This window comes from Cygnus atratus, chromosome 27 (assembly GCF_013377495.2).
Source record: "Cygnus atratus isolate AKBS03 ecotype Queensland, Australia chromosome 27, CAtr_DNAZoo_HiC_assembly, whole genome shotgun sequence".
Taxonomy (NCBI): Eukaryota; Metazoa; Chordata; class Aves; order Anseriformes; family Anatidae; genus Cygnus; species Cygnus atratus.
The window spans coordinates 5,057,045-5,079,575 of record NC_066388.1 but is presented as its reverse complement, the minus strand read 5'-3'; the positions used below and the strand labels follow the sequence as shown (position 1 = coordinate 5,079,575).

Here is a 22,531-nt window from a genome sequence, read left to right as displayed (position 1 = left end):
GAAAGTTTAAGGATTGCTGTGAATTTAAATTTTGCAGAGCAAAGTGGGGCCAAGTTGCAGGCAGTGTGAAGTCAGGCTGTTGCTGCTATTGCACCAAATTTCACCCCCCCTTACTTGAACAGCGCTGAGGGTAAAGAGTCTGAAGCTGTCCAGGCATGTAGCCCATCTCTAAAATTAACAGGAATATTAAAAATCAAAATAATGAAGCTTATGGAAGTGCAAGGACTTGACAACAGGTCTTTAGACCTGGTGGTGTGGCTTAAAGTCCTTAAGCAGTTAAGCAGGCTCAGCTGGAGCGCAAGGGACATCCTATTCTTTCCCTGCACCATGGCTTGGGCTTCAGCTGATTTGATGGCAGGACAAGGCAATGCTCCAGCAGTAACTCAAGCTTTTCCTCTGATCGCACATGGCAACTTAATTAGTTGCTTCCTTGTGTACCGTATTACCCGACTTTCATATTCATGGGTCTGAGAACAGGAGGATTCTGCTAACAAAGACATTTTCATAGCTGGATTAACTCCTATTGTATTAGGTGAGGGCTAAGACCCAAGATTTTATTAAAAATACGCCATTTCCATGGAGCCTGGAATAGGGCTGATTAACCTCTTGTCTGAGTAACTGGGCAGCTGGAGAGAGGGGAGGGAGTGGTCCCGGCCACCCTCTGTCTGCTCAGGCTGTACACTTCAAAGGGACAAAATCTTTTCCTATCATAACTGAAAATGTTCTGAGCTGTGGAGATTTGCAGTTGATGTGATGTAGCTCAGCTTCCTAAAGCACACAGGAAGCCTACCCCAGCCTGGCCTGCTGTTTGTGGCAAAAAGGTGGATTTTCCTGGAGAAATCATAAATTTGTATCATTTCCCTTGAAGAGGGTTACTGGGATGCAGAGTGAAAGCACTGAGCACTCATGCATCATGATACAGTGCAAGTGTAATGTCAGACAGGGATTTGGTTGATGATGGCAGGCAGCTCTGACTTGGCAAAGATAAGCTCAGTGGGTGGGAAGAATGTGGGAGATTCCACAGAAATGGAGTGCAAAATGCTCCTGTGAGGAGAATTTGATTGTATTGCATGTAGTGGTGGTTGAATTCCCGATTCACAGCTGGCACCTACATATTCCCTTCCTGGCTGCTACAACCCCTCCCCATTCATCCTTTCTTCCAGAAACCGGTGTCTCTTTGCACAGGGATTTTTGGGCAGGATTACTTAGAGTTTCCCTACTCCTCAATAGCTGGTTGGCACCTTCAGAGTTTTGCTCAACACTTTTTTTTCTTCTTTTTTGTGGGGGTGTTACCCTAGCATCCTAAATAGCCATGAAAATCGCCTTTTCTCACTGGGGGCTTCCTGCATGGGGCTGACATGGGGCATCTCAGCAAATCTTTTCCTCTCCATCAGTGTCACCGGCTGCTGAACGCCTCCGCTACATCCTGGGTGATGATGATGAGCCTCCCAACCCCACACTCTTCACAGAGATGGACACACTGCAGCATGATGGTGAGGAGATGGAATGGAAAGAGTCAGCCAGGTGAGAGGAGCAGTTCTTCGGATCAAAAATGCATCAGCCAGAGACCCCGACCCCAAATCTCCTAGGTGGAAACATTGCCCTTTGCAATGGGTTGGTGGATAATCATCTTTTTAATGAGGTTAGCTTCAGTCCTTTTGGCTTTTTGCCATGCCCAAATTACGGAAATTAAGAGAACATGGCTGCCCTTTTGTGCATCTTTGCTGAAGAGGAGGAGAGGAGGAAGATTTCCCATCTTCTCCCACATCTCCCTGGGCTGTATCAACCCCAGAGCTGGGGCTTTTCCCATTCCTAGTTGCACCTGTATATTTCCCTCCTGGCTGCTACACCCCTCTCCACTCATCCTTTCCTCCAGCATCCCGTTATCTCTTTGCACAGGGATTTTGGGGCAGGTTTACTAGAGCTGCCCCACTCCTCAATAACTGGTTGGCATCTTCAACATTTTGCTCAAAACCTTTTTTTTTTTTTGCCCTAGCAACCTAAATATCTCTGCTCAAAAGGCAGCATTGCAGGGAGGATTTGATTGATGATGAAGTCTGAGCTGAGTGGGAATTTTGAAAGGGTGATCAATGGAATGATGACTCCTCTCTAGCACGCTGAGAAGGGAGGCTCTTGATAATACACATTTTTCCCCCTGGTCTTGCATGACTGTGTTAGATACACACCTCACCCTACTCCCCAAAAAAACTCAGAGGTGCAAAAAATCAGCACTTATATTTGGTTTTTCATCAGGAAGAGTTTGGCATGCAGGTTTACAAATTCCTCACAGTAGGATGGAGGTTTCTCAATTGCCAGATTTCCGCTCTCCACCAAGGAGAGGTTTAACCTCCTGAGCTGTGGAAGGGCAGCTCCTTGGTGTTGGGAATGCTACCTGTGGCTAAAACCCATGGTGGGATTTAGTCCCCAGGTAGGAAATAAAGAAGCTGAGCACAGCAGGGAGACAGAGTTTTGAAAAGGCATTACAAGGTGCTGATCCCAGGGCAAAGGTGCCTCTGGAGACATGCCTCAAGTCCCACACGCTGTCCAGAGGAGCTCTCATCATCAAGCTGCCACCACATGTACATGCTAACCCACTTTCATCAGGAAAATGGGGCAAAAGAAAATGAAAACCAACTTAATCGGCTTTGGGCAAGCAACACCAGAGCTTAGCAGGTACTATGGCTGGGCCAGAGAGAAGCTTGAATTTCCTCCCAATAAAAGCCGAGTTGTTTGAAAGGCTGGAGGAGGGATTTCTGCAAAGAAATAGGAGTGGGGATCTTTGGAACCATGGCACTAGGGCCAAACTTTGTATTTTTGAATACTCTGGATTACGTCCTTTGCATATGCCGTTCGTGACATTCCCAGGTGGTATTTTGTGTTTTTTTGTTTGTTTGTTTGTTTTTAATAGAGACACCTTGCATTTTCTCCTTAAAACAACATTTTAATACACACCCTGCAGCTGTTGCAATCTTAAGCTCTCCCCGTCCTTCCCCTGCCGCTTTCATGAGCCATCAGAGATTTCCAAAAGCCCTTCTCCTCCTGCATCCTCTTTGTGCCCTCTGCAGCGGCAGGAGTCCAAATCCAAGTTGTACCAGTTAAAAGTTGCAAGGTTAAGCCCTGCCAAGACTAATCCATGGAGCCTGAAAAACTCCTTTCAAAAAAAAAAAAAAAAAAAGCAGCTTTCCTCCCCAAGTTGACATCTCACCGATTGCTGCGAGAAATCAGCCACTGCTCCCAGATTTGCTCTGAAATCTTTGGTTTGTAAAATTAAGGAATGAAGGCAGAAGGGCTTGTTTCCAAGATACAAGGGCTTGCAGTCCCTCTCCTCTCCCTTCATGGAAATGAATTGCCCATATTGAAGTTTGAACATTGCTAAAACATTATAAAAATATTTCCAGTGCACTGGGTTTTTACATCCCTGTGTGCATAGAGATGAAGAAGGTCTGTCTGGTCCATGCAAGTACAGATCTTGGGCAAGGCAAGGTCATCTCCATGGGAAAACCTCTCAAGTCTTGCTGGAGCAATCTGGAGTGTCAAAACTGCAAGGTTGAGCACAGAGGTGGAGACAAGTGATTTTGCTCTGTTCTGCAACTGTGCAAGTGACACCTTGTCTGATGATGTTACTTAATTTCTCCTTTCCCATCCTGAATAATATGCAAAAATTTTGCAGGATGAGTGGATGAGTTAATGAGTTAATTCAGGCCTGCAAAGCTGCCTGCAGAAAGTAAACGCTGTATGTGTGCAGGAAATGCAATTCTCTTCTACTTCTCATACAAAAGTTCACCTCCATGTCTGTTCTCATGGCTGCTACTGTCATTTCAGGTGGATAAAGTTTGAAGAAAAGGTTGAGGAAGGCGGGGAAAGGTGGAGCAAGCCCCATGTGTCCACATTGTCTTTGCACAGCCTGTTTGAGCTGCGGACTTGTCTACAGACAGGAACAGTGCTCCTGGACCTAGATGGCTACTCTTTACCCCAGATCATAGGTACAAGCCACCGGATATCAGTGACTTGCAATGGAATAAGTCAAAATGGGTGTTGAGAGCCATTACATTGGTCCAATAAATGTTGACATCCCTAGATTTCTGGGAGGGAGGAAGATTTTTCAATGGGGTGACTGTCTCCCTCGTTTGGTGCTTTCAGACGATGTCATTGAGAAGCAGATTGAGGATGGTCTGCTCAAACCTGAGCTGCGGGAAAAGATAAGCTATGTGCTCCTCAGGAAGCACCGTCACCAAACCAAGAAGCCAATCCATAGGTCCTTGGCTGACATCGGCAAGTCTGTCTCCTCTAACACAAGTGAGTGCTTGGGGTCCAACCCGTACCCGGTTGCATCCTTGAGTCTTCAGTTAGCAAGCCCAGGGGGCAGTCAATCTCAGGAGAAGGAAAGGCGGAAACCTGTCCATTTGGGACACACAACTATTTACAGCAGCAGGAAAGACACAAAAAGCTTTGTCACTGTTGGTCCTAAGAGTGGCAGATAATTGGACTGAAAAGCAGAGTTGCCTGCTGAGATGGACAAAGGCACTGTGCAGTGGACACCAGAACTGTGTGATGGACGTTGCATTGGCGGTCACTTGGCCAAGGGGCAAGCAGCCTACAGGCAAATCCAGTCTGCTCCATAGCTAAACCTGCCTATTTTTGAGCCTTTATAAAAGGAGATTTGTTTGTTTTCATGCTAGATTATTTACTTAGGTTTAAATGGAGGTCATTTGGTGGAGCCCAGGATTTTCCAGGCTTCAGTTGCTCCCCAGGCAGACACAAATGGCAGCACCCAAGCCCTAAGTGCACATGCGAGAGACTGTCAATAAACAATATTCCCACCCCATTGGGCATTTCCAGGTTTCAAAGTAGCCATCATCCATGTCTGAGGACTAGATATTTGAGCTAATATTTGCCCAGAAGCTCTCAAAATGGATAATAACTTGGATTTTTTTGTGATTATTCCCTGTAGATATGGAAAATAAGGGAATCTTTCATTTGTTTCTAGTGCCTCACTGAGATGATGGCACTGCTTCAAGCTGGCAAGGAGTAGCACCAAAGTTAAAGAGATGGCTGTTGGCACAGCAGAGGGGTCCTTCATGTTTCTTCTGCCGGCAGAACTCTGTGATACCAGACTAAATACTGCTGGCATTTTGAAAAACAGGGTCACACCTATTAAAAATTTTATCATCGTTTATAGCAGCTTTAATATTGAGTTGTGAAGAAAATGAGGATGGATGCTGTGGTTGCAGCTGGTGTTTCAGAGTTGCAGAGCAAAACATGGTCCAGATGGTTTTCCTCAAAGCAAACACTCTTCGAGAATACAGGAGGTTTCCTGAGAAAATTCTGGGTCCACCACAGAAAATGCATGGAAAAAAAGTAGAGCCTCTATATCTAACTAATTCAGTTAAAGCATCTGAGAATAAAAATGGGAATCATAACCAGCTTAGGGAGAAGAAATGTTTACATGAAGCTTGGTAGTGGCTAATGTAAATATAATGAAGTTCATGGCAAATTTTAAATTTTGGTTTCTTTATACAATTAAGGGTCTAAAAAACAAAATAAAGCGTTGGGTCTTACTAAGAAACAGAATTTGCCCTTCCGAACCCTTTTATGGCCTCAAAGAGAGCGTTGATGGGGTATGGGGTGGTACGGGCTCCTTGCATGAAGCCTCTGCAGAGAAAAGACATGGGTTAAGGCAGGAAAGTGTATTTTTTGCTAGTGGAAGAATTGTTATGTGTGGGATAATAGTGATGAGAATGGAGGCAAAAGCAAATTGCAGGTATATCATTACTGGAAAGATCACATCAGCACCGGGCAGATGATTTTCAGCCTGGCCACTTGCCTTTAGCATCACTCAGCCAGCAGCTCCCTGTGGTACCCACACCTCCTCTAGCCTCTCTTTTTTTCCAGACCGCAGCCCTGTCCGGAGCCCAGCTGCTGGCACCACCTTCCACCGCTCCACTGAGGACCTGAGGATGCGGCAGAGCACAAGCTACGGACGCCTGCGTAAGCCAGGGTGGGCAGCAGGGAGGCTGGAACAATCCTAAAAGAAGTAGGAGAAAAAAATGAGTTGCAGTGTGACATAGGGTGATTGCAAGCAGATCACACCACACCTCCCCTCTGTGGCCGTGAATGAGATGTGTTCTGTGCAGCCACAGGGTGACTGATACTAGAAGAGCTCTTATTATTGGGCTTTTATCTTACTGCACCTAGCTTTCAAGCCCAGCTATACAAAATAATGTTTTATTTGCACTGAAGTCCTCCTGCACTATTTTCTTCTTGCACAAGGGGCTGAAATTCAGCTGCATACCACAGAGTGGTTTTCTCACCCTCTCTCTCTCTCTCTCTTGTCTCCATCAGGCCATGCACAAAGTCGAAGCATGAATGATATCTCAGACACACCAAGCACCGACCAGGTAATAATCCCCAAAGCGTTTGTGTGATGCAGTGAGGAGCATCTCCAACACAACTGGCTGCTATGGACCTGTTTGCAAATGCACCATGATGTGTTAGAGACTCTGTGATAGTTAAGGTCCATGTGAGCCTTGTGCAGTTTCATCCAGTCAATAACCACACACAAATTCCTAATTAATGAAACTAATACACATACTGATCCTTGTTAATTCTTGAGGAAGCTGTCCCAGAAATAATCATAAAATCATAGAATCATCTAGATTGGAAAAACCTTCAAGATCATCAAGTGCAACCATCAGTCTGACCTACCGAGTCCCATCACTAAACCATGTGTCTTAGGGCCACGTCCACACATCTCTTAAATACCTGCAGGAATGGGGACTCCATCAATTCCCTGGGCTTAACCATCAGGAAATTCTTCCTGACATCTAATCTAAATCTTCCCTGGCAACTTGAGGCTGTTGCCTCACATCCTATCACTTTTCACCTGAGAAAAGAGACCGACACACATCACCGCAATCTCCTTTCAAATAGTTGGAGAGAGTGCTGAGGTCTCCCCTCAGCCTCCTCTGCTCCAGACTAAAAAGCCCCCATTCCTTCAGCTGCTCCTCATACAACTTGTTTTCCAGTCCCTTCACAACCTCTGTTGCTCTTCTCTGAATGCATTTCAGCAACATAATATCTCTCTTGCCCTGAGAGTCCCAAAACGCTGCACTCAAGGTGCGGTCTCGGTGCTGTGCACAGAGGGCCAAGCACTTGCCTCATCCACTGGCCACACTATTTCTGAGGCAGGCAAGGATGCCCTTGGCCTTTGACCAGCACCTCCAGGTCAATACCTGTGCTTGAGCTGGGGCCAGCAAGGTGAACACAGAATTAGGGCTCTGCAAAGATGCTGATACAGCTGAGATCTGACCTCAAGTTGCACCAGGGGAAGTTTAGATTAGACGTCAGGTAGAATTTCTACATGGAAAGAGTGGTTGGGCATTGGAACAGGCTTCCCAGGGAAGTGGTGGGGTTGTCATCACTGGAGGCATTTCAGAGACGTGTGGACATAGCACTAAGGGACATGGTTTATTGGTGGACTTGGAGTCTTAGGTGATGGTTGGACTTGAACTTAAGTGTCTTTCCCAACCTAAATGGTTCTATGATTCTGTGATCCTTGGGATACAGAAAACACATTTAAAATCCACCAGTAGGATAGGAAATGTGTTTGACAGAGTGCAGGGATCTTAAAAGAATCTTGGCTCAGCACCACTGCTGGGTACAAACAGCTTGCTTGGGGTAAATCCCAACCAGCACTTGTGTTTGCAAACAGGAATACAGCTCTTAAGAAAACAATCTGTAAATAAAGAGGCAGTTTCCAATTTTTCCTCTGTTGCAATATGATAAATGTGAGTTTCTTCATGCAAACCTTAGCTGACAGTCTGTAGGGAGCTTTTCCCATTGGTTTGTTTTGCACAGGAGAGCTGAGAAAGAGGTCAGTCGGGCTGCCCTGGGCAGTTTGCTGGCAGATCTCTGCTTGGTGATGCAATATATTAGCAAGCTTTTGTGTCATTCTTTTGCAAGGTGTCCTGGCCCCCTCCTGGCATCGAGGCTGTTTAGCTGGGATCTGTTGATGTGTTATGTGGGCTTTTGCTCTGTTTCTATTTGTGCATGATTTCAGCGTAAGTGTAAGGAAAAATTGAATGGGACTTCATACAACCATGTATCAGAAAGGTTTCATTCTGCATTTAAACTCTCTTGTCCGCAAGAGAAATGGAGTAATTAAGCATGTGTCATGTAGGCATGCTTTCTGTGCAATTGAAATGCACAGAAAATCGAAATGCAGCTTGCAGTTTGGTCCTCAGAAATACTTCTGATGTTTTCCTACTGCTTTCAGTCATGGAGGCATTTGATACAAGGCGTTTGGTGAGGAACCAAAAGGTAGATGTGTTTGAGATGCAACTCCTGGAGCTGGAAAAGATGCTGATCAGGGGAAAGTCTGCATCAAGGCTGAGACCGCACAAGTTGAGTCCCTTTGCACCTGCCAGATGTTTTTCTCTCTCAAGGGGTAATGCCTGAAATCTGGCAGTCAGGAGCTAATTAGCAAACGCAGACAGTAGTGCAAGAAGGGTCTGGCATAGATTTGAAAAGGACAGTAAGGTATAAGTGTTTGCCTTGCCCTCAGGGACATCCTCACTGGATGGAAATTCATATATTCTTCGATTGCCAGAGCATGATGCTCTGGGGCTCATGCTCCCTTCATGGCTCCCAGGAAATGGTAACATCTCCAAGCTTGGTCTCACCCTTTGGTGCTGGCTTTGAAATACGTCATTGTGTGTTGAAAGGGAGCGTGTCCCCTCTGTCTGCTTCACTTGCCCATTGCCATCCAGCAGGTGGCACATCCCCAAACCCAGGCAGTGGGTGCAATGGCTGGGAGGGGCACGACAGGGATGCCGCGATACACGGGAGGCAACACGCAGGCAGAAGGTTTCCAGAGCACCTTCCTAAATTAATGCTGCTATAAAGGAAGCAAATTGCCTGGTAACGAACCCCAAATACCAACCTCCAGCAATGGGATACAGAGGGTTAATCACAAAATATGTAAAGCATTTAGTACTGAAGAATGCTGGGTTTAATGCTACAAAGGGACTTGTTCAGTGTTACACAAAGCTGAGTAGTCACTGTTAACTCCTGCTCTTGCTTATTCCAAGCTGCGTTGGAGGAGTTATTTTATTACTATTATTTTTTTTTCCATTGGGGTTTAAAGGATTAGAGAGGGAGAGCCTGCTGCCCAACTCACATGCCTCCCCTCATGCTGGCATATAGATTATAATAACACCCTGCCTGGGTTTGTATAGAACCATTTTAGACTAGTAATGAAAGAGCTGCAGGGGAGAAGAGACCAGGAGAATAAATCCATGATCAAGGTTTCCTACTTGCATTATCTGCTCTAAGAATGGGATGTGGGAGAATAAGCTGCAGAAACATTAGCTTAAGCCACCCATGCACAGCGCCAAGCGGTGTTTCGGCATTATATAGGGCCTTTAGGGAGCCTGGGGCTGCAGGCCTGCAAACAGGCTTATAGGTATGCTGCTGGCTTGCTTCAGGATCAGTATTTTTGGCTCAGATTTTCTTCAGGGACAGGCTGGGGATTGCCACAGGCTTTCCTCGCTTAGATCCCAGTGCAGCAAAGCACCTTCTGCAAACCACCAAGTTGCATGCTTGCACTGGGGAGACTAGAGTATGTGCTTTCAAGTTAATCTTGGGTGTAGTGGTGGTTTTGAATAGGGAAGAAATTCAGGTTTACAAATTCTCACTGTTTTATTCATGGATATGGCTCTCAAATTCCCTGGGAGATCCTAGGAACATCAGAGAGCAAGAGGTTGAAGTCTGCAGTCTGCGCTTGATACTGCAGCTTTAGCTTTTGTAGTCAGGGCGTGGAAAAGGGGGAAAAGCCAGATTTCAGCAAACACTCCCTTCCCCACTTCATTTTCCCCAACAGCTGAAGAACAAGTTCATCAAGAAGATCCCCAAGGATGCAGAGGCCTCCAATGTGCTGGTAGGAGAAGTTGAATTCCTAGAGAAACCCTTTGTGGCTTTTGTGCGGCTCCTCCAGGCAACAATGCTAGGAGGTGTGACAGAGGTGCCCGTCCCCACCAGGTGAGCCCAATTCCTTTAGGTCTGGAGCTGGTTTTGCAATGTGGGTACTGGTGGTGCGAGGTTACCAGCATGGTCCCACTCCTCTCCCAGATTCCTCTTTATTCTCCTGGGCCCTGCAGGAAAAGCCAAATCCTACAACGAGATTGGCAGAGCCATTGCAACCCTCATGGTGGATGATGTGAGTAGATGCAAAACCTGACCCTCACTGGGAGCCTCCCTTGCTCAGAGCTGAGGAAAAAAAAAAAAAGCAATTTTCATCCTTTTGCCCAAATAAATGAGCTTTAAAGGCCCACAACAATGTGCAGCATATGTGCAGGATACCACCCCCAAGCTGACACATCTCTTGACCCCATAGCTCTTCAGCGATGTTGCCTACAAAGCCCGGGACAGAGAAGACCTGATTGCCGGCATAGATGAATTTCTGGATGAAGTCATCGTTCTGCCACCTGGCGAGTGGGACCCCAACATTAGGATTGAACCACCAAAAAAAGTGCCCTCAGCTGAGAAGAGGTGAGTGGGAGACATGGGGCTGGGCCCAACCCTGTGGCCGTCCCTGTTTTTCCCATTTGAAGATGCTGGAGGAAGACAGCTCCTTTGCTTGCACTCATCCCTAGATATATTCTCCGCAGATTTTCCAGAAATGCTGCTTTTTCTGCAGTATCACCTAATGATAGTGATATCCCCAATATCACTTAAGAGCCATTTCCACTCCACATAATCTGCATTACCCCCAGCCCCCACCATTCTGGGCTGAGAAAATCCAGCTCTTTATCTTTCCAAATTTGCCCCTAGAACCCAAGCCCTAGTGCAGGTGGTGAGCTGCACCATGGCCTTGGTCCTTTCCTCAGCCCCATATCAGAGACAGGCATGGCAAGGCAGGTGGCACGGCCAACTCTGGCCACTCTTTCCCACAGGAAATCAGTTTTCTCACTGAACGAAGTGGGGCAGATGAACGGCACAGCTGGTGGGGCAGGTGCTGAGAGCGGTGGAGGAGGCAGTGATGATGGAGAGATGCCTGAAGTGCATGAAATCGGGGAAGAGCTTGCATGGACTGGCAGGTGAGCATCACCCAGACACCCAAAAAACCTCGGAGGAAGTTGGCACCCATCAGCATCTCCTGCTGGTTCACCCCATGTTCTCCTGGGGCAGAGAGAGGTGTACTCCTTACGGGCACAGTCTTTTGTGCAGTGCTGTACATATTTTGGTTGAGGGCATATGCATCTTGTCCTTGGCTGTGTTTCCACAGGTTTTGTGGTGGCCTCTATTTGGATATCAAAAGGAAGCTGCCCTGGTTCCCAAGTGACTTCTATGAAGGTTTTCATATCCAGTCCATCTCTGCCATTTTGTTCATCTACCTGGGCTGCATCACCAATGCCATCACATTCGGGGGCTTGCTTGGAGATGCTACGGACAACTACCAGGTCAAGTCCAAGGACAGGGTCACTTTGGACTGGTGATGGAAAGCAGGGATGAGCTGGGATGGGCTGGGTTCTGCCCCCATTGTGCCATGTCAATCTTCAATGCTAGGGATGGAAATTCATTCACAAATGGGACTGGCTGGCCTTGAATACTTAGAGGATGGGAAAACCCATCTCAACAGCAATACCAGTAGCAAAGGAACACGATCCCAAACCCTATATGGGTCCAAGCAGAGGTCCTTCCTTCTTATCTCCATCTGGGGTGTCCATGGGGATGTAACCTGGCACAGCACCACCATAAACCTGGGTTTGATCTGTCCCCAGGGCGTCATGGAGAGCTTCCTTGGCACAGCAATGGCGGGCTCCATGTTTTGTCTCTTCGCTGGGCAGCCACTCATTATCCTCAGCAGCACCGGCCCCATCCTCATATTCGAGAAGCTGCTCTTTGACTTCAGCAAGTAGGTGCTAGATAATGCCAGGGGGAGCACGACCCATCTGTACCCGGACAGGGGATGACCCTCAGCCCATCGTGCACTCCCATAGGATCCCTATTGCTTTGTGCCTGCTTTCAGAGGCAACGGCATCGACTACATGGAGTTTCGCCTCTGGATCGGCTTGCACTCTGCTCTACAGTGCCTTATCCTGGTGGCCACTGATGCCAGCTTCATTATAAAGTACATCACACGCTTCACAGAGGAAGGCTTCTCCACCCTCATCAGCTTCATCTTCATCTATGATGCCATCAAGAAGATGATAGGAGCCTTTAAGTACTACCCCATCAATTCGGACTTCAAGCCAGACTATGTGACCATGTACAAGTGCGAGTGTGTTGCTCCTGACCCAGGTGAGTACAAATCTTTCCCAGCATTGGACGGGGATGGTGAAGGGGGGGGGGGGGGGGGGGGGGCACTAGCAGAGGGTCCCACTGCAAGTAGAACCTGCTGGATTATTGGCCAAAGACGTTGAAGAAGTCAGCTACCCAGTGGGCATGGGGCAGAGACACCTCATCTTCCTCCTCTGAGGGTGATTTGGGGCAAGATTATGGAAATAGAGCCTTGTCCCCTGCAGCCAAGCATGTCAGTGCTTGCTGGGATGCAGTTAACAGTGCTGGAGAGCCAAAACATCAGCCTGAAGCAACCAGACCTGGATGAATAAAAAGGAAAGAAGAAAGGAAGATTTTTAAGATCATTAACTCCACCCAGCTACCAATGGAAACTTATCCTCCAGAAAATACAGAGGAGGGATTTTGTCCTCTCTAGTGTCCAGGATGCCCAGAATATTCCAGTTGGGTGTGGAAACTTCCTTGGACTGTTTTTTCTTTTTTTTTTCCTTCTTTCTTACTTCTTTTCAAAAAGGAGAGACCACAAGTTTCTGTGAAGACAGTCTTTTGACAGCTCCCCTGGTTTTGACCCAATTTCTACTATGGGCAAAAGAGGAAAAAGTTGTAATCCCTTATTAAACCAGGCTGTCCTTTGGGAGAAGCAAAACAATGCATTTTCCAGATATAGCCTTTTCTGATGGTGGCTCAATTGAAGAGGGCTGTAATTCAGAGTTGCCCTGAAACCACTGCTTTTTTGCCACCACTGCTTTTTTGCTCTTGGATAGATGTGCCTGATGAGCCTTGATACACATCACAGCTCAGATGCTCCTACTGCTGCCTGGAAGGGAACAGTGACTTTCAGTTTTGGGCTAATGCCAGCGACCACCTTCTCTCAGATGAGCTGAATTTATTTAAAAAGTATAAATGATAACAATTTGGGGAACTGCAGATGGAGGAGGCAGAGAGGTATGACAGTGAAGAAATAAAAGCAACCAAGACCACGTTGCCTATCTCTAATACATCTGTCACTGCAACTGTCTTACATGCCATGACGGAAATAACGTTCAGTCTCTTATTTGTTTTGATTTTGTGTGTTGTCGGTTTTTTATTTTTTTTCCCCTCAATTCCTGTTTATCAACCATATCCTGAAGGAACCGATGACATTGGGTTTTGAAGCCCCACAGGCAGTGGGAAGCACCTGGATACAACATCATCCTTTCCAAACCCAAACCTTCCCAACTCTGGCCAGCAGAAAAGCTTAGCCCAGGTTCCTGATGCAACACCCAGGGCTGAAACGTCCCAGCCTTCCAGAGCCCCCAGCCTGGCCTCAACCAAGAGCAGACCCCAGTGGTGGCAGGGAGATGAGTCTGGGTGCTGAGAGGCATGTGCACCCTGAAACCTTCAGCCTCTTGGCAATCCGGCCCTGGTTCCTCACCCTTGCTGCTCTAGACACCAAAGCAGTGTTGTCCATGCTAGCTTTTCCATTCCTCTAGATATTGAGAAGTTGTGTTTATTCTCCCCTACAACCTTTTTTTTTTCTTTTTTTTTTTTTTAATAGTTCTGATTTTTGATTATTATAACTGATTTGTACCATATTTGTCTCTGCTGCACACATCAATTTGGGCTGATTTCAATTTCAAGTGAGTATCGCCTTCTAAATATTAAAGCTGTTTTAATATTTGATACTCGTACCTCTTGAGGTTTTGTTATTATTTTTATCATGTATTTTACTTTTCTCTCTGCTCCAATAGAAGGGTTTATACAGCGCCTTTACAGGTTCTCTTCTAAGTTACTTCCAATGCTACACTATCTCTTGGGTTGTAGAAATCACAAATTTTCTAGTTTCTGGAATATCAAAAGGTTATGAAAAAAAAATGCTTTTAATGCTGTAAAGAAGCCTGAGTTTGCCAGCACCATTTCCTGGAGCTTGGTTTCAGCAGCCCCAGGTTCTCAGCTTCTAGCCCAGCAATCGCTTCTCCTTCATTAATACTCTGCACTGGGGAAGGAGGTGGCAGGTTGCCAAAATCCCCACCTGGCTGCAGGAAGAGGATGGACCAGAGGGACTGGGGTGGCAGAGCAGTCCCGGACCCTTCTTAGGTCACCCACAAGGAGCATGGGTGTTCCCGAAGCCGCGGAGCTGCATCACCTGAAGATCCGAGTGGAACCACTCTTTGCACCAGAGGAGAAGGTTCTGGGGCTAGAGAGGAAAACCCAGTGGGTTTCTTTTTACTAGTTGTTTTGCAGTAAGAAATCAAAATGTCCCTCAAAAAATTAATGAAAAAAAAAAAAAACAAAACCTGCCACCACCAACAAATTGGGCGTTATTGGGTGCTGACTCTCCAAAAATGACAGGCTACTTTTTCAGTCTTCTTCCCCCTTCCACCTTTTTGGTTTGAAAGGATGGGTGGCAGCACAAGCTGGAGTGCTCAGCCCCACTTGCCAGTGGCTTCCCACACTAGGAAGCTCCCCAAAATCTTGCTGGCACTTGCCAGCCCAGAGGGATAAGCAGCCAAAGGGGAAGACGTGCTGTCCACCAGTGTATCTCTGGATTGGGCCGGCTCTGGAGGGTGTGCATGGGATTAATTATGGAGAAGTTGCTGAGGGGTTAGAAAGAAGATTTTGCTCCCCACATCCTGGTTTGTTCATGGGCACTGACACCTGCATAGATGTCAGAGGATGTGCTCAGCCCCACGTTTGCTTTTACACCACCCAATCTGGGCTCCGCAAGGCTGAGCTGTTCTTCTCTGGATGAAGCCTGGACATTTTTAATGTAGAAACCTCTATGTTAGCCGAGAATCTTATAACAAACTTCTTTTCTGCAGCCAACATGACATTGTTCGATGCTTCAGCTCCAGTAGCACCAAACACCACTAACATTTCTCTGGTAAGTGGGTTTGCTTGCTCTGTGGGGAAGTTTGGGGCGTGGGAGCAGGGGAGCTCATCCAAGGGACTGTTGTACCCAGGGAATGGTGCATGCTGCCTTGGAGTGAATTCTGGGGAAACACAGGCTTTGCATTAATTTGGGTTCATGGTTTGGCTCAGCAGCACCAAATCCCCACCTTTTTGCCCAAATTCTTAGCATCTCTGGGTTTTCCCATGATTACAGGGCTGGAGTGGCTCCCAGCTGCAGCAGCACACCAAAGCCCCTTTTCCTTGCATGCTGCAATTGCTTAACATGCTAATTTTGCTTTTTTTTTTGTGGGGGGGGTTCTCCCCAGTACAATACTATTAACCTAACAGCTCTGGATTGGACTCAGCTGAGTAAGAAGGAGTGTCTCAAGTACGGTGGCAGCTTAGTGGGGAAATCCTGTAAATTTGTGCCTGACCTGGCCCTCATGTCCTTCATCCTCTTCTTCGGGACCTACTCCATGACATTGACCCTGAAGAAATTCAAATTCAGCCGCTACTTCCCCACCAAGGTAAGAAAAGCACCAGCTCTGCAGGATCTTGCCCCATTTTTTTTCCAAAGGTAGAAAGAAGGGGAGCTGCTGGTCTCATTCCTGGGTGCAAGAAGCTATGGGAAAATAAATCCATATTTCTATTTTCAGTAAGGTGATTTGCTGGAAAAGGAGATGTTAATATCAATTAGGATAATCCTATCTGAACACTGAGACGCTGCTATATCTCTTGCATTCTGTATAAACTATCACAGTGCAATGCAAAGGGAAAAAAAATGCCTTTTGTGAGTTATGCCCACCTGTGTGCAGAGCTGGAAAGCCGAGGGGAAATATGCAGATGCAGGAGCAAATACCTCCATCCCATTAATCACCCTTTCCACCCCCATTTCCCATCTACCTCCAGGTCAGGGCCTTCATTGCTGATTTTTCCAATGTCTTCTCCATCCTGCTGTTCTGTGCTGTGGATGCCTGTTTCGGACTGGACACCCCAAAGCTGCATATTCCCAGTATCATCAAGGTTTGGCCACACTGGGAGGGGCCTTGCCTCTCCACTGCACTCTCTTCCAGGTCCTCAACGGTTTGGGGGAAAATTGAGTTCCCTTCTCCCTTTTGGGGGAAAATGTGGTGTCTGGGATCCTTCTGAAACACTGCTTTGCCTTTTCTGGAGGAATATTCTAATTCTGTGACTTTTCTTCCTTTCCTTTCCTTTCTTTCTATTTTTCCCCCCTTTCTCTTTTCTTCCTATCCCTCACTCCTGGCAGCTGCGCAAGCTTATTAGTGATTTCTCTATCTTTATGTCCATACTAATGTTTGTGGGGCTGGATGTGCTTTTCGGACTGAACACCCCAAAGCTCCAAGTGCCTACTGACTTTAAGGTAAAAAGCAATAAATCCCTTTCTGGAGGTGTTGCTGAAAACATCTCTTCCCCAACCTGGGATATCACTGTCATGACATGGGGAGTCCTTGCGGGAAGAGCTCAGTCCAAATGAGCATCTGGGGAAAATGGGGGGCTGAGGCACATGGCTGCTGGGGTGGTTGGGGTCCAGATGTTGATGGGGTGCAAGGATGAACATGGGATAAGATGATGCTCAGAGGGGATGGAATATGGGGTGAAGTGGGGCTTCCTGAAATTTCAGGGATTGGGTTTCCTCCCCATCCCTGACCTGTGTTCGGCTGCAGCATGCAAACTCCTCTCTACCAACAGCCCACTCGTGTGGACCGAGGGTGGTTCGTGTTTCCCTTTGGGAAGAACCCATGGTGGGTATACCTTGCAAGTGCACTGCCTGCCCTTCTCGTCACCATCCTCATCTTCATGGACCAGCAGATCACAGCCGTCATCGTCAACAGGAAGGAGCACAAATTACGGGTGAGCCAGGACTCACCCCACACTCAGGTTTACAGCATCATTTCAGGCAGCAGGTGCATCTTTGCAAGCACCTGCTTTTGGGGTGCAGATCTGGTGCTGCCACAAGGCCAGGGGTGTTCACTCCAGCTTGGCATACTGTTCAAAGAAGGGGCTTTTCCTTTTCTTTGCAAGCTGCATTTTTGGGGTGACAAAGCCTCCAGGGAGTTAAACTCACTGAATGTTGTAGGTACTGGGCTGCACCAGAGTGATGCAGGATGTACTGCAGGATATGCAGGATTCACCAGGGCAATGTGAGGTGCACCAGAGCAATATAGGGGGTTGCAGGCTGCACTATGGGGCATGTGGGGGTGCATGATGGCAGTATAGGGTATACCAGGGTGATGTGGGGTGCACTGCAGCAATGCAGGACAATGCAGGGTGCATCACGACTATGCAGAATGCACCAGCGCAGGGTGCACAAGGATGATGCAGTATGCATGAGAGTAATGTAGGTGTGATGTGGGTGCACTGTGATGATGCAGGGTGCCACAGGGTGATGTAGATTATATCAGGGCAGAATGGGGTGCATCTGCATTCTGCTCTGCAGAAATACAGGTTGCTTCAGGGTGATGCAGGGTTCATGAGAGCAATGCAGGGTGTGCTATGGCAATGTGGGGTGTTCTGCAGCAATGCTGGGTGTACCAGGGTGATGTGGGGGACACTGCAGCAATGTAGGTTGTTTCAAGGTGATGCAGTGAGTGCTGTGGTAATGTAGGGTGCTGAGGATATGGGTAATGCTGAGAGCAATGTGTAATACACAGTGGTGATGCTGGGCTCTTCAGGGAGAGCACTGGGGGTTGAAGGGTGCTGTAGAGGGAAATCTCTGCCTTGCTGGGCTCCGTGGTGAATAGAGGAAGCTCTTTGTGTCCCCCCCCCATCTCCCCTCCTTACCCTTCTGGGCACTACATTGCAGAAAGCAGCGGGTTACCACCTCGACCTGTTCTGGGTTGGCATCCTCATGGCTGTGTGCTCCTTCATGGGGCTGCCCTGGTACGTGGCAGCCACCGTCATCTCCATCGCTCACATCGACAGCTTGAAGATGGAGACAGAGACCAGTGCCCCAGGGGAGCAGCCCCAGTTCCTGGGTGTCAGGTGAGGAAGGCTTGGCTGCTCTCTTCCTCGGGGTGGGGGATCCAGATGCAGCAGTGGGTGTACCCAGCATGGCTTCATCCTGCCTCTTTCGCCACTCCAGGGAGCAGAGAGTGACAGGCATCATCGTATTTGTGCTTACGGGGATTTCCGTCTTCCTTGCCCCGATTCTGAAGGTAAAACATCCCCATTGCCCTGCAGATGTTTGGGGCAATTTTTTTTTTTCCCTGCATGGCCCCCAGCATTTGTCCCTATCCCCAACAGTAAGCTGCTACCTTTTCTGTTGTAAGTGTCGTGTTTTTTCCATGTCCCTAGTACATTCCCATGCCAGTGCTGTATGGCGTCTTTCTGTACATGGGCGTTGCATCACTGAATGGCATCCAGGTAAGCACTTCTCCTCCTCTCTGGCCATGAAGAGGTTTCACATCTGGTTTCACATCTGGGCAGAAACGGGGATTTTTGACCCCAGAACTTGCATGCGTCCAGCATTTCCAGCTGCATGAGAAAGCAGATATCCAAATCCCTCCATAAACCATCAAAAAAGCCTCAAACTCCCATTTTGGGCACTAAAAGAGGGTTTATCTGGGTGACCAGGAGCCTGCACTGGGGGGAATGGAGCTGATAGCTAACAGCAGGCTTTGCCCTGCCGCAGTTTTGGGACCGCTGCAAGCTCTTCCTCATGCCAGCCAAGCACCAGCCCGACTATGTCTTCCTTCGGCATGTGCCACTGCGCCGCATCCACCTCTTCACTCTGGTGCAGATTGTCTGCCTGGCTGTGCTCTGGATCCTCAAATCCACCGTGGCTGCAATCATCTTCCCTGTCATGGTAAGGCTCTGCACAATAGCATCCTCCAGGCTGCTTTCACTTATGCTTTATTGACCAAAAAAACCACACAACTTTCTGGATTTCCACATGCAGTCCTGTTATTGCAGCCTCATCAAGCTTTTGAGATTTAAGCAAATTTTGGCGAGTGTGGCTGGCCCCATGGTGGTATTCCACAGGTCCTAACTCATGCATCTCTCCCCTCCTAGATTTTAGCCCTGATCCTGGTGAGGCGACTGCTAGATTTTGTCTTCTCCCAACATGACCTGGCCTGGATTGACAACATCATCCCTGAGAAGGAAAAGAAGAAAGAGGATGACAAGAAGAAGAAGAAAAAAGGCAACAAAGGGGACAGCAGCAGTGACGAGGAGGTGTGTGTGGAATGGGCAGGGGGCTGAACAGCACAGACACCCTGGGGTGCTGCACCCACCTAGGAGGGGAATGGTGCCACTGGAACAAACCTCCAGGTTTGGGAAGAACGTCTTTGATTTCTGGGGATATTTCTCTGTTTATATAGGACTGGCTGATTTAGGGGCTTTAAGTGATGCTATGGGGTTGACCAGCGGCTCTAGGAGATGCTCAAAGCATCCTGAAAGCTGAAAAATCATGGCAAAAATGAAAATTAATGAAAAGACCACAGATCCCATAGATGAGGCACCCATTGTATGGCTACAAAGTCTCATTAGCCTGTGCAACCTCCTGCTGCAGGCTCTTTCCCTGGCAGAAGTGCTGCGGGTTGATTTGGGAAGGCAAAAGCAAAGCCTCCTCATCCTTATACAGTTCCTCAATCTTACCCAGAGACTGGACACCTTTAGGTGTTCTGGGTAGACTTGGAGCCTGCCCAGGCTCCTCGGTGAGCTGCAGCTTCAAGCTGCAGCCCAAGCCCTTCTCTGCCTTCACTGCTTCTCCCTGCTTTCTTCCCCAGTTCCCATCTCCCTCAGTCATAAAGATCCCCATGGAGCCCCTTCCACCAGCATCCCAAAATGGGGGTCCCCATTGCCTCAGCTGTAAGTAAAGATCTCAGGATCCTCTCTCATCCTAACTGTTGCTTCCTAACTCCCAGCAATGGGGCCTGCGCAGCTGCCAAGTGCACTAACCCGATAAACAAAGCAGATGCAGCCTGGATTCATCCTGCCAAAGCTAGGGGGAGGGTTGGCTATTTGCTGTATTTAAAGCAGGTTTTATGGGATTCAGCACACTTGGTGCTGCTAATAAAATCTGTGTGGCTGAAAAGCCAGGACTCCTGCATCTCATCCCTGAGCTGAACCTGAGGGAGATATAAAAATAAAATAAATAAATAAAAAGATGTAGAAGGTCTTTGAGCCCCTAAAAGCAAGAGGCAAAGAGCTTGTGGCAGCGTTATTCAGGTTGCAAAAGGGCAGATAGATACATGCAATTTGGCCCAACCTCATTCCAAAAGCATCATAAGTGACCTGGCACAAAGCTGGCCAGCCACTGAAAAAAAATAAAAATAAAAAAAATAAAGGAGTAAATCTGGGTGAGTTTATTCCAGCTTGGCACCAGATTGCATCACGATGTCAGCAATTTTTAACGTGCTAATTAATTTACTGTCCCCAAGCTGCTGCTTGCAGAATCTGGTGGTTCCTCTCTTTCTCTGATCACTCCCAAAATCAGCATTTCCCAGGAGCTTTCCTCCCCTCCTACTACCTGAGGTCCACCAGACCTGGTAGCAAGGTGGGGTGGGGGAGTGGCTTTCTGTGGAGTTCCTTCCTCATCTGGGAAGTGTTTCACCTCCATGTCCCCCCAGGAAAGAGGTCCTCCACCTGGAGCTTTGCGTTCTGATTCTTCCCCAAATGGTTCAGATCTGGATCGCAGGTAAGCACCAAATGGACTCCACCACTCACTCCCTGCATGACCCATCCCTAGGGATCCCATGCCCTTGGTGCGAAACATTTCTAGGTTTGGCAGTCAGTGGTCCCAACTGGGAATCGTTTTTGTCACTACCTTGAGCCAGTTGCCATTGTCCTTGGGCATTTTTGAAATATCTGAATATGTTTTCACAGCATCCCATGGTATTTTGGCTGCCTTCATTTGCAGGCCATGGCTATCATGTTGTACAAAGCAGGTTGGGCGGGGGGGAACTGGCTAACGTGTTCCAAGCCTGGTGTGAGAGCACTCACAACAATAAGATGCTACTGGGTAAAGCTGCAGAGATTTTTAGGATGAGATGTACAGATGAGTTCTGAAAGCTTCATGTAATTTTCTACCTACAGATTATACATACTAATTGCAAAAGATCAGTAACTAGTGATAGGAACCAAGGGAACAGGATGGAGCTGCAGCGGGGAGGTTCAGGCTGGAAATTAGGTAAAGGGTCTTCACTGAGAGAGTGGTCGAGCACTGGAACTGGCTCCCCAGGGAAGTGGTCACTCCTGCCAGAGTTCAGGAAGTGTTTGGACAACTGCCTCAGAAATGTGGTTGGATTTTATGTGGTCCTCTGTGGAACCAGACATTGGACTTGATGGTCCTTGTGGGTCCCTTCCAACTTGAGATATTGTATGATTTGATAATTTTTTTAATGACTTTTTTTCATGGCAGTAGCAGCATCTGGAGCCCTTTGCTGGGGTTTCTGGGGCATTAATCAGGTACCCATGCCAAATGCTTACCTCCCTACGTCCCCCTCTTCCTCTGCAGTATTACACTTCACCTGAAGATTTCATGTCCATCGTCTCCAGCATTTAACTACTCACGAAACCCGATTTGCGCTGTGCCCCAGGTGAAGATAGAGATGGAATCAGACTACGAGGACACCGACACCGAAAAGCCACCTCGGGACATGGGCAGTGAGACCACACTATAGTTCCATGCAGTGCTTCCTCTAATTTATATATATATATACTTATATATTCATATATATATATATATAAAGCTAATTGGACATATTTTTCTATGTGACACTGAGGAGAAGGTGGCCCCAGAGGCCCATTGCTCCAGTAGCGTTTAGTGTAATGCTGTTGAATTTCCTCCCTTTCTGCTGGGCAAATGCATCACTGCTGGTAGCAGAATGCACTGGTGGCAGAATAGCCCCCACTGCTGGGGCTAAAAATGTGGAGTTGGTGTATTTGGCCTCCACTTGCCCTAGAACTGCTGCTGGAATGGAGAAGTCAAAGGCAGTCAGGGCCATGGATGTCAGGGATCAGTTGGCTGCATGCATGGCCTATGGAGCAGGGGACTGTGCTGGGGTAAACCTTTCAAGGGGGATTTTGGGGTGGGGAGGAGGTTTGCACGCCTGAGAAGGAAGTGGGAGCATGTATCCCAGCTCCCCCTGCCCTGAAATCGCAGCGCGACTCCTGCCAAATCTGACTTGGCAAAGGGGGTAGTGCATTTCCCATGGGGAGCCTCAGGCTTTGAGTTTGCAGGATGCAAACAAAAGCAGTCTGACCCCTTGCAGTGGGAGTCCCCTCTTGCAGCACAGCCATGCTGCAGCATCCCAGCAACCGAATCAGGGTCTCTCTGCTGCAGCAGGTGGGATTCTCCTGCCCCAGGGGGACTCAGCTGTGCTCACCCCAGCATAGATGT

The 22,531-nt window shown here is 47.7% G+C and overlaps 1 protein-coding gene across 1 annotated transcript; it reads left to right on the top strand.

The window, feature by feature from the left end:
* The first annotated feature begins 1,456 nt into the window (after positions 1-1,456).
* On the top strand, positions 1,457-20,761 carry SLC4A5 (solute carrier family 4 member 5). The gene is made up of 23 exons (XM_050715787.1): positions 1,457-1,524; positions 3,823-3,983; positions 4,141-4,296; positions 5,893-5,988; positions 6,343-6,398; positions 9,881-10,038; positions 10,129-10,216; positions 10,394-10,548; positions 10,953-11,096; positions 11,285-11,459; positions 11,781-11,914; positions 12,029-12,300; positions 15,099-15,160; positions 15,495-15,695; positions 16,078-16,191; positions 16,879-17,040; positions 17,993-18,171; positions 18,272-18,344; positions 18,484-18,552; positions 18,821-18,994; positions 19,201-19,362; positions 19,917-19,998; positions 20,760-20,761. Coding segments are annotated over exons 1-23 (2,928 nt in total). The 5' UTR covers positions 1,457-1,471.
* The last annotated feature ends 1,770 nt before the right edge of the window (positions 20,762-22,531 follow it).

What these genes read in the sequence shown, in the direction of transcription:
- SLC4A5 (XM_050715787.1), top strand. Translation starts at nt 1,472, where the DNA reads ATGGACACACTGCAGCATGATGGTGAGGAGATGGAATGGAAAGAGTCA. An exon ending in ACACACCAAGCACCGACCAG is followed by an intron (nt 6,399 to 9,880) that starts GTAATAATCCCC and finishes TTTCCCCAACAG; the next exon opens with CTGAAGAACAAGTTCATCAA. An exon ending in ACACCACTAACATTTCTCTG is followed by an intron (nt 15,161 to 15,494) that starts GTAAGTGGGTTT and finishes GGTTCTCCCCAG; the next exon opens with TACAATACTATTAACCTAAC.